We start from the raw sequence: 16,273 nt of genomic DNA, 5'->3' as shown, positions 1-16,273 counted from the left end.
AATATGATTGATTATCCAAAACAATTCTCTCCGCTCGCCCATGGTGGAAACCGGGTAAATTCTTATTATAAACTAGCTGACCCGGCGAACTTCATACCGCCTTAGCGTAGAGATTTTCTTAATATTTTTTTCCGTAAGAACCATCCTTGGACTTCCACAAACATTTAAAAAAAAGAAATATCGAAATCGGTTCAGCCGTTCACACGTGATGCCGTGACAACGCGAAACGGGTTTCATTTTTATATATATAGATGATTTCAGGTTAAATACACATAAGTTTATTTATTTAAACTTTTAGCACACATACAAACAATGCACTGTGGCGGACTTAATGCCGGACGGCATTCTCTGCCAGTCAACTACGGGTCATGCAGAAAGGGTAAGTAAACAAAATAAGTAGGTAAACAAAGCGAAAAGTATGGCTAAACTTCCTGATAACATACAATGGCATTTTTACAAGCAGATAAAGACCCCATGACAAATTACGGTGTAGGTTCCCGCAAGAACGCGGCCGATTCTTCACAATCGTTCAATTAACATTTTAATTATTCAAAATGATTGATTATGACGTGCGTGACGAAGGTTGCGCCGGGACAATGCTAAGGGCCTCTTGTATGTATAATTAATTATTTCCCCTGATTGGTTAGGTAGGCACTAGTACGAGGTAAAGGTCTTGTTTTCATGTATAAATAACATGAGATTTACCTATATGACGTATTTATATCAATTACGCAGAGGCGCATAGGTAATCTTAGGCTGAGTTGCACCATCTCACTTTAACTTTGACAAACGTCAAAAATCTGTCAATATCCATACAAAAAGCACCGGTTATTGTCAATGTTACGGTTAAAATAAGGTGGTGCAACTCAGCCTTAGACAATAAAAAAATAACAACTAGTGGAATGTATTCAAAGAAGAAGAGAAACCCTATTATTACATACTGAACTTTACTGTAGGTATGTCTACGGATTGGTGTGATGGGAGTTCACTGAAATAATTACTCAACTTTGGCCTAAGTCAAAAATTACTTTGTATAGGAATCTTGAAATAGAATTTCAAGGCAAATCAAGGGAGTCTTATCTGCTACTGATTTTATTACAACAACCACTTTTTATGTAAGCAGATCAAACCACAAGTGAAGTCAATATGCTCAATCATTTTTCCATTCAGCGTTTAACATGGTAGTTGCCTGACAATCTATTCTCGATTGTATTGATATTAAAATATCGATAGTATTATGTCGGTAATCGAAAGAGTGAGTGACTCAGAGTGTAAGATTGATCGACACTCGTATTTCTTCGACACTAGCCAAAACACTGCATCGTTCTTAATGGAAAAACCGTGACGTCACAACCATAAATTGTAGAATCAAAGTGAAACCTACAAAGCACACTCGAAACCGATTGATAAATACATTCATCATCTCAAGTCTGGCAACTGCGAGCGATGACTGTCGGTTTCTGAGCAAGGAGGCTCAGCATTAATCATGTAACTTGTAGGAGGCAGTGACTGGCTGTTATTCAGAACTTTTAGATGAAACTCAGTTACAACGTCATTGCCGATAGGTGGAGCCACGTAGGCTCAGACAAATTTTGAGGATCGCTAGATAATCCCCGGATATTTCTTGCGCTGCTTCTTCTCAGCACTGGCCCATTTATTTTAACGCACGTGGTAGGGTTAAAGGAATATTGGGACGTGTGAAAGCGCTTTTTAAAAGCCTACTTACAAATATTAAAAGGGTTGTAATGATTTTTTTAGAAACAAAGAAAATAGGAAGCTTTTATTTGCTGTCTTTCATGTAAAAATTTTCTACGTTGATTTGTGTATGATCACAACGACATATTTCACATAAAAAGCTTTTGATGCAATATTTTATGGCAGCTTCCTGACAAAATTAGCATAATATAGCCATGCCAATGAATATTGCTGGTATGCAAAAAGCGTAAAAGCGCACTTAAATTAGATTTTCAACGTTTTATCATAAAAGGGTGAAAATAAAGTTTGGATACAATATTTTTTATGAAGCGTTATGCTTTGATATTATAAAAAGCACGTTCTTTGTATATTTTATAGACTATTAATGGTTACAGAAGCTTAAAGCTCCTTTTTATTTTTTGAGCTTTACTTCAAAGTATTACACTCGAAATTGAATGCAATTACATTCGAATTTGTAAGCACTATTTAATCAATATTCATTATTATACTACGATTTAATAGTCCACGTAGATAAAGGAATTTTGGCTTTGACTTTGAATCTTACATCATTACATTAGAAAAAAGAAAGAAAGATACATTTATTACAATGGACATCACACAAATACAGGCAATTACATAGACATGACAGTGGCACGTAATAAAGGAAGAAAAAATAAAAACAATAGTAAACTGAGCAGTGCCACCCATTCACCAACAAGATGCCCACAGCAACGGGACCCCACGCAGCTAATGCCGTGGCACACGGTGACGTACATAACACACAAATTTTACCACTGATTCAACACCTTTAGGCAAATTATCTCCCGTTTCAACGTTCCAAATCCATATCCCCATACCGTCTGACCTCCTTAACAAAGATTGTCAAACAGTTAAACAATTTCAAAGTTAAAACGTGACCAAGTTGCCGTAACTCAAAGTTGTTTGAGACAACGAGGCAACTCACAACTCGGATGTTATCAGGGGGCATAGCCGAGCTCAAAAAACAATATTTACGTTAAATTCTGACAAGAGCCAACAAAGTTGTTGATACCTTCTGTTTGCTTAAGATTAAAAATTGGGAGACCCTTCTAGAATGCTTGTGGAGGCATCCAATCGGAATTTTTATCCAGTTTCAAATTAATTCAAGATATATATACTAATATTGTAAAGCTGAAGAGTTTGTTTGTTTGCTTGAACGCGTTAATCTTAGGAACAAGTGGTCTGATTTGAAAAAATTTTTTTGCGTAGGATAGCCTATTTAAAATATCTGAATTTTTTGTGATTTCAGAGTTGGTCCAATAGTGAAAGTTGTTCATATTCATGGGTATAAATAAAAATATCGACACGGTAAAAAAAATCATCCAGTGTAACATCACCCAATACCATGGAAGCATCATTCAAACTACTTATTTTTACGCGTACGAAGTCGGGGGCACAGCTAGTATTCATATAAAACGATAAACTAAATGAATTTGAAGACCATCAGAATATTATAATTAATCCTTTTTAAAATTTAATCAAAGTAAGCAGTCGACCCTTTAACTTACTTAATGCCTAGGCTACAATGACCTATACCAAATCTCTAATCCAAACTAACCTAAGGATTTGTATATTAACGACATTATTCGTAAAAGCAATATCTCAATTCAAAGGCTTAATTTATTTAGTAATAATCGGGTTTAATAGATGAGGCCAAGAACTACCTTGGAATAGTCCTTTGCTCCCATTAATATTGGGTCCTTTTTTATGATGAATAATAAAATTTACCTTTGAAGTAACAAAAATGATAGGTTATTGATTATTATTAATGTTAAAAAAAAATTGATATTCTATAATCCGGGTCTTTTCAAGGTGAGAGTGAATAGTATAGGCACTTATAGGACAGATATGTACCATCCTAGACTGCATCCCACTGAACATCAGGTGCGATTGTGTTCAAATACCTGCCTTGTTATGCATAAAAAATACTCATTTGATACACTCTTCAAAATGGTCTCCATGGCCCAGCATAACTCCACTATTTGGGATGGTGTCGGATATTATTGAGAACAAGCAGAGAAAAATCAGTTGCTAAGCATCTGAAGGTGTCAAATGAGATTGAGGTCTGTGGTGTTGTGGTGTTGTTGTTCTGGAATAATAAAGTGCAAGGCTGTGTTATTTGCGCAAGCAGTCACTAAGCAAATAAAAAGTTAGTCAAAGATTTTCTGAGAGTCATTTAAGAGCTTATTAAATAGGAAGTAGAATTATATAGAGGTAAACCTATATTCTTATTAGATGACTAGCGGCCGCCCGCGACTTCGTACGCGTGGATCCCGTTTTACCCCCTTTAGGGGTAGAGTTTCGTAAAATCCTTTCCTGGCGGATGCCTACGTCATAATATCTACCTGCATGCCAAATTTCAGCCCGATCCGTCTAATGGTTTGGGCTGTGCGTTGATAGATCACTATGGCTGAGTTGCACCACCTAACTTTCACCGTAAATTTGACGATAACCGGTGCTTTTTGTATGGATTTTGACAGATTTTTGACGTTTATCAAAGTTAAAGTAATATGGTGCAACCCAGCCTATGTCAGGCAGTCAGTCAGTCACCTTAGAGTTATACATATATTTAGATTGTACCTATATTTCATACACACTTCCCAGGATGCGAGAGCGAGTAGGTAAAGTTACTACGCACCGGCTGCCCGGAAGTTGCCGCGGTTTCGGGTCTTCTTCGGCGTACACACTTTATAACTTTGGAGCGAGCACTAAATTTTAAAGTTATTTTTCAACTTATGCTCTTGTTGCACTTAGAGTTTGTTTTTATGAATTATAGCTTGCGTTATTCTGACTGTAGGTAGTGTTTATAAAATTATAAATTACAAGTAAGTTTTTTAGTAAATATTGTCAAATTATAAAAAATATAATATCCTTCAAGATAGAAAAGAAGAAGCCTGAAAACTCATATTTTACATGTAAAGTAAGAAAGCGTGTGTGTGATTGTATAAAGCATGATATAAATTTTGTGACTGTGATTTTCATGCCTTAAGTTTTTTCGAGAATCCATTCAGTAGTTTTTGCTTCAAATAGTAATAAAAATTTATTTAACCATTAAATTCACATACAGATTTGAGCAAAACACCACTTGTTAATTAAAATGATTCAGTAGTTTTTGCTTAAAAGAGTAATAAACATTTATTTAACCATTAATTTCACATACAGATTTGAGCGAAACACTACTTGTTAATTAAAATGATTCGCAAATATCAAAAAGCGTCCTCAAAATTTACCAAAGGATTTGTTGGTGATAAAATAACAGCCATCAAAGTCATTTTAAAGGCATAAAGGCGCTAGTAAAAGCAATCAGTCACTCATTAAACACATATTACTGGAGCGTATCCCAGTCGGTGTCATTAAGGAATAATCCTAACCTCAGCCTCATGAGACTCAGTCGTTATTGCGTATTTATTTGGCGCTTAAGACCTCATAAATTGGTCTTACAGAGTCACAGAATAATGCGGCTGGAGTGGTGTTGTAAGTACAAAGGGATTTGCGCATCGGTTGTTTATTAAAGGCTTAACAATTTAACGTTAAACGTTCGTGATTTGAAGCACGGAGTAGAAGTAGAATTGCGCTAAATATACAGTTACACATGCTCATAAAATGCCACGCTTATTAGCATACTTAAAACATCATCATCACCATCATTTCAGCCATAGGACGTCCACTGCTGAACATACCTCTCCCAATGACTTCCACAGTGACCGGTTGGCAGCGGTTTAAAACGAGCGTGGTCGAATAACTCAAAATGTCGAGCTTAGTGCTTAGTGATTGTTCAATAGTGGCATGATTTCGTGCTATTAATAAGCTTGTGTAATTGTACGTTAACTCAATTTACGAGAGGTGTGTTTTATTCTAAAGGAGTTGGCGCACAGCACAGGACAGAGAGAATTCGAAAGGAAGGTGATAATGTCATGTTCTTGCCGAATGCAGTGAAGTGTTATTGAACAATCAGATTGTTGCACGAATTTTCATTTTATTTTATCTGAAGAAACAGACGGCCGCTTAGTCCAGTAGTTCAATGGTTACCGGACTACAACGTCAGATTTGCACGATCGGTGAATGGTGTGATGAGATAATGTCTACTACTGAAAAACTTATTCAATCAATAGAGATGAACGTATCAATCATAATTGAAGCTGTCAAACGATTTTGCTTTATGTGTAAGATTCTTCCATTACGTACTATTTTTTTATTTATTTTTTTATTTAAACTTTTATGCCAAAATAAATTTGAACATAAGGCGAACTTAATGCACTAAAGCATTCTCGACCAGTTTACCTTTGGGTTGAGCAGAAAAGAAATTTGTTTGGCGGTACTTCTAGTGCAGGAAAGAAAAACAAAAACAAATATGCTACATACATAAATAATATATAAAATATATAATAAATAAATACATACATAAAATAGATGATTGAGTTAAACTGAAATTACAATTCATGAAGATGAGATCATTTTGAGGAAGTGATTATGGACAGATTATTTAAAAGAAAACTTACTAGACGCTTGCCTGGTCTCTTCAGGCAGAGAGTTCCAGAGCCTAATGGCCTGGAGACGGAAGGAGTCGGAGAGAAAACCAGTTCGGTGAAGAGGGGTGGAAAGAACGGGTTTGTTGGAGGAACGGAGCTGACGTGAGTGCGTAGAGCTGAGAAGATTAAACTGAGACTTAAGATATGAACTACCAGAGGAAACCGTTTTCTCTTGTAATTCACAGCAGTTGTTTCAGTGGCGGGAGCGGTGATCCCTTAGCGTCTCGTATACGTAATTATTTAGATTACCAGCGAACCTTTTAGGTATAACAAAAACCGAGGGTTATAACGGGTCCGGGGCAAAAAGTGCTAAGTGCAAAAAGTTTTTTGTAGCTATTTGCACGTCAACAATTTCAACGTACATTTACGTGTTCTAAATTAAATTTTTGTCAGCAAAATTAAAAAGTTTTTGAGCTATTACTCTTTTGCTAAAAAGCGTAAGGTGTGAAAAACATAATGGAGTAATATGGTGGACAATGTCGAAAAATTATGTTATAGTCTTGTTGTACATATTTTAAAACTTCAGATTCTTTGTTCAGCCTCTAATTAATATAACTACGTAGGCGTCGAAAAAAACAACCAAGATAATCCTCGTTCAATGCTGTGTTGATTTAAAGTAACTCTGCCCAACTCACTACCACCGTATCCATTTCAGCCAAAAATAATTATAATAATTATAATTGTTTATTTAACCAACTACCACGCACACCTCTCTGTCTCCAACATTATCCCTACTTTAAATAGGTATGTTTCATGCTTTTTAGTTATGCCTATGTTGTATGTAGTGTGTAGAGTCGAAAGAGTAGAATGGATGTTGGTTATTCTATAGCTATAACTTAGTACGTGTACTTCGTACGTGTGGACCCCGTTTTAACACCTTAGGGGATATATTTTGGAAAATCTCGTCTTATGTTGTAAAGGGAACCCCCACGCAAAATTTAAGACTCCTAGCATTTGTAGTTTCTGAGATTTCGTGATGAGTGAGTGAGTCAGTCAGTGACCTTTCGCTTTTATAGATATAGATTAGTAATCTGTGCATTAACCTTTTAAAAACTCTTGTCGCAAGATGCGCAATACACAACCATGCAACTGTTCATTCGTCACATCACGAGTAAATTCTCGTCCCACGGCAAAGCCGGATTATCTCGTCCAACAAATGTCCCGGCAGTGCCGGCCGGCACAATCGGCTCGTAATTAGACGTTACATTTGGAAACTTTCGACTTCGTGAATTCGTTAACGGGTGTCAGGATAATTAACGCCCGTATTTACAAACATTACTGTGAGGTCTCACAGTGCGCGTGGACGCACAGGGTCACATAAAAACCAATCACAGAGCTCTATTCAATGTGCGTTCGATTTGCTGCTTCACTTAAGCAAGTATCGTTTGTGAATACGGGCAAATAAGTCAGTTTCATGTAAAAAACATTGACATTTAAAAAAGTACCAAAGCTTATACTGCAATTAAGCTTGTGTAGGTGGTAGGTGCTTAGGAAGCTTTTTAGGCTAAGCCTATGTTAATTCAGCTCGCGATAGCCTGGATTCAAGTTATTATTAATTGTAAGTTATGTAGAGAGATATTTTATTTCTGAAAATCAGACATATTTTTTTTTCACATTTGAAACCCAATTTGATCGTGGTTCTACATAACACTTATGTACTCTCGTAGCACGAAATGATATTTTTATTTTTGCGAATGAAACGGTTTTACTAATTTGTAATCATAGTACCACGTACTCGTAGGTATCACAAGTCATACGCAATAAGGCGGAATATCAATTAATAGTCGCAATCCGATGATCATAATTACAATAAACAAGCAGCAGAACTAAATTTGATTACAGCCTGTAGCCAAGAGGCGTACAATCACGCTCATTTGACAATAATTAACACATGTAATTACTGTTCCTAAGGCAACGGGGTGATTGGAAATGAGAAAATGTTATTAATATGATTTATCGCGAATCATTTTCCTTATTAGAGCTGATTGACAAGGATCTNGCTTTTAGTAATTAATCCGTAAACATCATCATGTCTCAGTCATCCGCGCAATGTACGAAATTGAAGTACACAGTTGTCATAAAATGCCTCACAAAGAAGAACAAAACGCTGACGGTAATATTTGAAGAGATGTCGACAGTTTATGGGGAATCTGGGCCTTCATTTGCCACCATGAAAGATTGGATCCGATAATTCAAGCATGGCAGGGAGTCGCTAAAAGATGACCGCAAGTCAGGGCGGCCAGATTTCGCCATTAACGAATAAAATAATGAAAAGTTAAAGAATCTTGCTCTAGAGATCCGCGAATTAAGCTGTGACAGATAGCTGAAGCCATAGGCATTAGCAAGGAACGTATTGGCGATATTTTTCATACTTATTTGCACATGAAAAAGGGGTGTGCGCGATGGGTGTCAAAAATGCTCACGCCATTCGACAAACAGCGTCGAGTCACAACTTCGCAGGAGTTTTAGGACATCTTTGGCCATAATCCTAACAATTTTTTTTCTCACATTGTCACTATTGATAAATAATAGATCCGGCAGTACGATTCAGAGTCAAAACAAGAGTCAATGCATTGGATTGAAAAGGGAAAACGCCGCCGCGGTATTCAAAGTGGAGCGATCGACACCCAAGCTCATAGGCACTATTTTTGGGATTGTGGAGGAATTTTATTCATTGACTACCTACTTAAAAAAAACTACAATAAACGGGGATTATTTTGCTGTACTGTTGATAAAAGTGCGTCAAGTGGTTGTCGAAATATTAAGAGGCAAACTGGCGAAAGGAAATCTGTTATTGACAGACAATTCGCCCGTGCACATCGCGCATGTTGCAAGGCTTGCCCCGGGTAAAACTGGATTTCAAGAAATTAATCACCTACCACACAGTTTAGTCCGAATCCTTAGCTATTTTTTCTAATTCTCAAATTGGAAAAATGACCTCCAGGAACGAAGATTTTTGAGTGACAAAGAAATGAAGGCAGCGTTAGAGGATCATTTCGAAGGCAAAGATTGCGNTTTATTTTTTTATTTAAACTTTTATGCCAAAATAAATTTGAACATAAGGCGAACTTAATGCACTAAAGCATTCTCGACCAGTTTACCTTTGGGTTGAGCAGAAAAGAAATTTGTTTGGCGGTACTTCTAGTGCAGGAAAGAAAAACAAAAACAAATATGCTACATACATAAATAATATATAAAATATATAATAAATAAATACATACATAAAATAGATGATTGAGTTAAACTGAAATTACAATTCATGAAGATGAGATCATTTTGAGGAAGTGATTATGGACAGATTATTTAAAAGAAAACTTACTAGACGCTTGCCTGGTCTCTTCAGGCAGAGAGTTCCAGAGCCTAATGGCCTGGAGACGGAAGGAGTCGGAGAGAAAACCAGTTCGGTGAAGAGGGGTGGAAAGAACGGGTTTGTTGGAGGAACGGAGCTGACGTGAGTGCGTAGAGCTGAGAAGATTAAACTGAGACTTAAGATATGAACTACCAGAGGAAACCGTTTTCTCTTGTAATTCACAGCAGTTGTTTCAGTGGCGGGAGCGGTGATCCCTTAGCGTCTCGTATACGTAATTATTTAGATTACCAGCGAACCTTTTAGGTATAACAAAAACCGAGGGTTATAACGGGTCCGGGGCAAAAAGTGCTAAGTGCAAAAAGTTTTTTGTAGCTATTTGCACGTCAACAATTTCAACGTACATTTACGTGTTCTAAATTAAATTTTTGTCAGCAAAATTAAAAAGTTTTTGAGCTATTACTCTTTTGCTAAAAAGCGTAAGGTGTGAAAAACATAATGGAGTAATATGGTGGACAATGTCGAAAAATTATGTTATAGTCTTGTTGTACATATTTTAAAACTTCAGATTCTTTGTTCAGCCTCTAATTAATATAACTACGTAGGCGTCGAAAAAAACAACCAAGATAATCCTCGTTCAATGCTGTGTTGATTTAAAGTAACTCTGCCCAACTCACTACCACCGTATCCATTTCAGCCAAAAATAATTATAATAATTATAATTGTTTATTTAACCAACTACCACGCACACCTCTCTGTCTCCAACATTATCCCTACTTTAAATAGGTATGTTTCATGCTTTTTAGTTATGCCTATGTTGTATGTAGTGTGTAGAGTCGAAAGAGTAGAATGGATGTTGGTTATTCTATAGCTATAACTTAGTACGTGTACTTCGTACGTGTGGACCCCGTTTTAACACCTTAGGGGATATATTTTGGAAAATCTCGTCTTATGTTGTAAAGGGAACCCCCACGCAAAATTTAAGACTCCTAGCATTTGTAGTTTCTGAGATTTCGTGATGAGTGAGTGAGTCAGTCAGTGACCTTTCGCTTTTATAGATATAGATTAGTAATCTGTGCATTAACCTTTTAAAAACTCTTGTCGCAAGATGCGCAATACACAACCATGCAACTGTTCATTCGTCACATCACGAGTAAATTCTCGTCCCACGGCAAAGCCGGATTATCTCGTCCAACAAATGTCCCGGCAGTGCCGGCCGGCACAATCGGCTCGTAATTAGACGTTACATTTGGAAACTTTCGACTTCGTGAATTCGTTAACGGGTGTCAGGATAATTAACGCCCGTATTTACAAACATTACTGTGAGGTCTCACAGTGCGCGTGGACGCACAGGGTCACATAAAAACCAATCACAGAGCTCTATTCAATGTGCGTTCGATTTGCTGCTTCACTTAAGCAAGTATCGTTTGTGAATACGGGCAAATAAGTCAGTTTCATGTAAAAAACATTGACATTTAAAAAAGTACCAAAGCTTATACTGCAATTAAGCTTGTGTAGGTGGTAGGTGCTTAGGAAGCTTTTTAGGCTAAGCCTATGTTAATTCAGCTCGCGATAGCCTGGATTCAAGTTATTATTAATTGTAAGTTATGTAGAGAGATATTTTATTTCTGAAAATCAGACATATTTTTTTTTCACATTTGAAACCCAATTTGATCGTGGTTCTACATAACACTTATGTACTCTCGTAGCACGAAATGATATTTTTATTTTTGCGAATGAAACGGTTTTACTAATTTGTAATCATAGTACCACGTACTCGTAGGTATCACAAGTCATACGCAATAAGGCGGAATATCAATTAATAGTCGCAATCCGATGATCATAATTACAATAAACAAGCAGCAGAACTAAATTTGATTACAGCCTGTAGCCAAGAGGCGTACAATCACGCTCATTTGACAATAATTAACACATGTAATTACTGTTCCTAAGGCAACGGGGTGATTGGAAATGAGAAAATGTTATTAATATGATTTATCGCGAATCATTTTCCTTATTAGAGCTGATTGACAAGGATCTTAAGTAATTAAATAAGGACTTGACTGTGCAACCTGTGTATAAATGAGATAAACAAGATTAGAAATAAAAATGTCATTTCGTATGTCAGTCGCAAAATCGCAATAAAGTTGTCTTCATGCTGTGCCAGTCGAAAAATATGGTTTTATTGAGGTTAATGGAAGACAAATCTTTATAATTTTTTTCCACAGTAGCTACAACTATTAATATCAAAATAAAAATGTTCACCAGCTTGCATAGCAAGCACGGAACCCTACAAATCTAAGATTTATGACGCACAAATTGAAAAATTGTTTACTTAAATACGGTCAATTCTTCAACACTCATTTGATGGATTGTGAGTGAGAAGAGTACATGTGCAGCAAGACAAACTACCACTCTTAACGTTTGTTGCGAAATATAAATAAAATTTTGTCATTATTTACGTACACATTATGTCAACATAAAGTTATTTTAAGTGCTTAACTCGCATTGTAACACAATTTTAACTAAATAACAAGCATACATACAAGCCTTTGTTAAAAGTACATCAAAACGACTTGCTTGCAAAACAACAAAGTGAAATATAATTTTGCACCGTACAAGAAAGTTTTCTTAATCTCTCTGAGTGTTTGCCAAGACTCAATTTCGGGGTCCATTTGTATAAATACTCCCAGGATAATTAGTGCACTTTGTATTATTATTTTTGTGAAAACGCCACGTTGAATGTTTTACGAGCATCCCTTGCTGTATAATTTTAGACTCGTCTGTATTGTGTATTAGAGGAGAAAATAGAGCTGACTCTAGATGACTAGGGAAAAAGCAAACAAATTGCTTCTTGAAAAAGTCGAGACAGAAAAAAACTTAACACGTAACTGTATGGAAGTACATTTCAGTCAAATAGTTTGAATAATGAAAGAAAACACTCAGGTAAACTTTTGCTGGCTTCTCAAGAGGTTTTAGACTAATTATTTCTAAGGTCCTTAGTTTCACTAATTGTATTGAAAATGATGAAGCCTGAATAAACCTTACACTTTTCGCCCCATGTTTGTAATTACAATAAAATAATGTCCTCTAGATTGTCTGGAAGAGATGATATATAGCGATAAGACCGCCTAAGTTGAGCCGTATATTTTGAATATTTTCTTATCCTATGTGGTATTATAAAGTACGTTCTATCTTTCTATCTTATATAATATGAAACAAACCGTTGACTTTACTTGTTTTTAGTAACTAAGAAACAGCCATTTAGGTTACCCTTTAGTAAAAGTAGAACTAAATTAATCGCCTAGCTTACAAATACAGCCCAAAAGGACACGTACAAAACCTCGGCCAATCTTAACTCTAACCAGTAATGGTAATTTCAGGTGACGAGGGCTCTAACGACCCCATCGCTCATCTGCCGCCTCAGGACATGGAAGCCCTACTCTGAACAATTCGTCTCTTTCACTTACCTTTGGAAGCTGGTAAGAGTGAAAGAGCTGATTGATTTCGTTAAGAGGACCTTATAAGATGAAAAATACGTTATAGGTAATATTTTTTTGTGCATTTTTAAACACTGAAGTTTTTTTAATTTACTAAATTGAAAAAAAAAAAAATCCTTTACAATAGGCAAGATGACAACATTTCAATTATCTGTCCGTCAGACAGATAATTAGAAAATATTAGACTCATATTTTTTATTTCCTTTCATAATTAAATAATAACAGTGCTACATCGAGTTGAAATGATGCGATACGTCACGCTTGAGCAGAATTTTTACTCAAAAGTGACGTCAGTTACGTCAGTTAGAGAGACAAGCGACGAATTGGAATACGTTCGTTATTTCTTATGATTGTCCGATGAAATTCGATCAATCAATCAATAAACAGCAAATCTCTTTAATTCTTCTACCATGCTGAATTTAACCAATCTGTCTTTCTGAACCTCAAAGAATTGATAAGTATGCAGATGAACCATTCCAAGTAATTAAGAAATGACAGCAAGATAATCTGCCTAAAACACGAACACTTAATCTCGGCGCTAACCAGAAGCGATGACGGTAATTGCAGGTGGCGAGGGCTGTAACGGCGGCCATCCTTCATCTGAACCGGGACAAGTCTGTTTTAAATTGCGATACAACGTTTATGTACCTAACTCAGGCTCTGTTAAAATATGGAAACCACTGACCGTATGTTTGGGAAAATTCTTTAATTTTTGTATTGACGTAATATATTTTATGATTTGCCGCTCGTAAATATAAACGTAAGTTGCCGCTACAACTATTATGAAATAGCTAGACGTTCCATCAGATTCAGTAAAATATAATTTAAAGAAAAACGTATCATTGACTTATAATATTAGAGCTTCGTTCTCACTAGAAGATATTTCAACAAATTGCCAAATAAATATCTTAATATAAAGAAACAAGCACGTCTCTTGTCGCAAATGCAGTCAATTTTAGGAGTAATTTTGGACAACGGTCGAATGGCGAACCCCTAGGGGTTCGCGTACCTATCCCACTTTGAGAAAGCCGGCTCTAGCGCATCAATACCAGAAATGTCTCCTAGTGAATACGCTGCTTATTTTGGACAAATGGAATGTCTATCATCAAAAAGGACATGCATCACTGACCGATCGATCGCCGTCGATCGACGAAGGTCTTACTTTGGCTAAAATTGACAATGGAACATCTAGGAGAGCGCTTGAGTCTAGCGCAACAAACTCTGAAATATCTCCTTGTAATTACGCTGTTTTTTGATATGATGGAACGTCATCATCGAAAAAGACATGCTCACTGACTGATAGAGAAGGGATTGATGACTTTGGCTAAGGTGGACAAATGCCACCTCTAGCGCATAAAACTCTGTAACGTCTCCTAGTGATTACACTGCTTATTTTGGAATGATGCAACGTCTAAACGGTAAAAGAACATGCATCACTGACCGATAGATCGCCGCCGTAGAAGGGGTGGATGACGAAGGTCTCGTTGCCGATGTGGATGACGCCAGACACCCCGTTGCAGGTGTGGAAGGCGGCTGAGGCTCCGGGGTAGTCCTTGACTGTGCCGTGGTAGTAGCAGTGCTCGATCTCCTGTTGACAAATAAGGGATTATTGCTTTTATGTCTATTTATTTATTTATTTATATTATGTACAGACAAATAATCACACAAAAAATAGGACAGAAATCAGCATAGTTTACACAGTTAAAATGAAATCCATTAGAGGTAAGGTCTGAAATCATGGGTTTGTTTCAGCCGAATGACGTCCACTGCTGGACAAAGACCTCCCCCAAAGATTTACACAAAGACCGGTCCTGCACCGCCCGCATCCAGGCAAAAAATCATGGGTATTACAGAAAAATAACAGTTGAATCTTTTTTGATGATACCTTATAAATCTCCCACAAGACATCAATTAAGAGGATCAAATAGGACGTGTTAAACGTGGACATTTTATCAGCCTAATTGTAAAAAATAAATTATTCTTTTGACTTTTAGAGACGGCGAAAGATACTCAGCATGTAATTTATTAGGAGTTATAGCTAGCATTAGAGATGAAAGAATCTATTTCTGTGTAAGCTGAAGGTTTTCTTATTCAGTCGTTCAGGCCAACGACCTCATTAACCATTATTATCGAAATTACTTTCTAAAAACTCCGATTTCACCGTCTCACATACTAATAATGATGAAATTTTTCCGTATTTGTAGAGCAAAATGGAACTCCGAAAAATATTCATTGTAATCAAAGTCCAAACTGAAATCATATAAAAATTTAAAACATCATTAATCACCAATATTTTTTTCGGGACTGTTAATTTCCTTTAACAGTCCCGAAACTTACTTTATTAGAGAAATATTTGATTAGTGAACAATTTATTAAAATCTTATTTTCGCGAGCAATTTTCCCTCTTTTAGCCCAATTATGTTTTGTGTCACTCCGTGTAAGCTCCAAGATGGCGGGTGCTTGCCCGTAATGGCGGCCGGCGTTAAAAAAACGCTCAAATTCAATAAATAATGCGAGGAGGCAATTTTATGCTCTAGCAGACCTTCTAATTTGTCATTCACGAGTATCGTCTTTTCGGGTGAGGGTGGCCCATGAAACAGGCGGTAAATTGACAATTTGGAAGTAGGTAAGTACTTGAGGTAGTTGGTAACGGGAAACGGTAGTGAAGTTTTATAAGCTAGGAATTGTTGTAGTGCTAAGAATGCTTGAGACTACTTTGTTCAGTTTCATTTATAAGTACGTGGTCGTAACAAAATTTGGTATAAATCAGTTTCTTATTAATTCTCCTCCGGTAATAAGGTATTCGTATGTCTTATAAATTGGCTCATTCTGCACCAAGATCTGTCTTATTGCGTGGTAAATAAGTATCTTGGATTGGATAATTGTGTAAGCGAAAAATAAGTGTCTTGATTTTAAATGTAATAGTAAGGTACGATTGAATTAAGCTTTTTACAAAAAAATATATTCCTCTGCTATTCGCTCATGCCATGGCCCAATCTAAAAGCCTTGATAGCAATTAGGTAGGTACCATACTTTTTGCTATACACAGGGACCGAACTGAACAAGTAACCGAATGGGCCCCGTTGAATGAAGAACCAATGAAAGAACTTCTTTCGTCCAATAATATAATTTGCCCGTATCCAGCTTTTATTATGGAGATGTTGCTTTGGGCAAAGTTTGTGAGGGCCAATTTTTTGCAAAAA

General features: G+C 36.5%; 1 protein-coding gene across 1 annotated transcript in view; it reads right to left on the bottom strand.

Moving 5' to 3' along the window:
* Positions 1-16,273, bottom strand: part of LOC114354919 (disintegrin and metalloproteinase domain-containing protein mind-meld) — a 445,529-nt gene that overhangs the window by 82,881 nt on the left and 346,375 nt on the right. Inside the window, exon 6 of the mRNA XM_028307519.1 lies at positions 14,512-14,658. Within this exon, the coding sequence (XP_028163320.1) occupies positions 14,512-14,658 (147 nt within the window). The remainder of the gene's footprint in view (positions 1-14,511; positions 14,659-16,273) is intronic.

The sequence above is a fragment of the Ostrinia furnacalis genome, unplaced genomic scaffold (genome assembly GCF_004193835.3).
Source record: "Ostrinia furnacalis isolate ACB-3 unplaced genomic scaffold, ASM419383v2 OfSCF2274, whole genome shotgun sequence".
NCBI classification, from domain to species: domain Eukaryota; kingdom Metazoa; phylum Arthropoda; class Insecta; order Lepidoptera; family Crambidae; genus Ostrinia; species Ostrinia furnacalis.
Note: the sequence above shows the minus strand (reverse complement) of the source record. Positions and strands in the feature narration are given on the sequence as shown.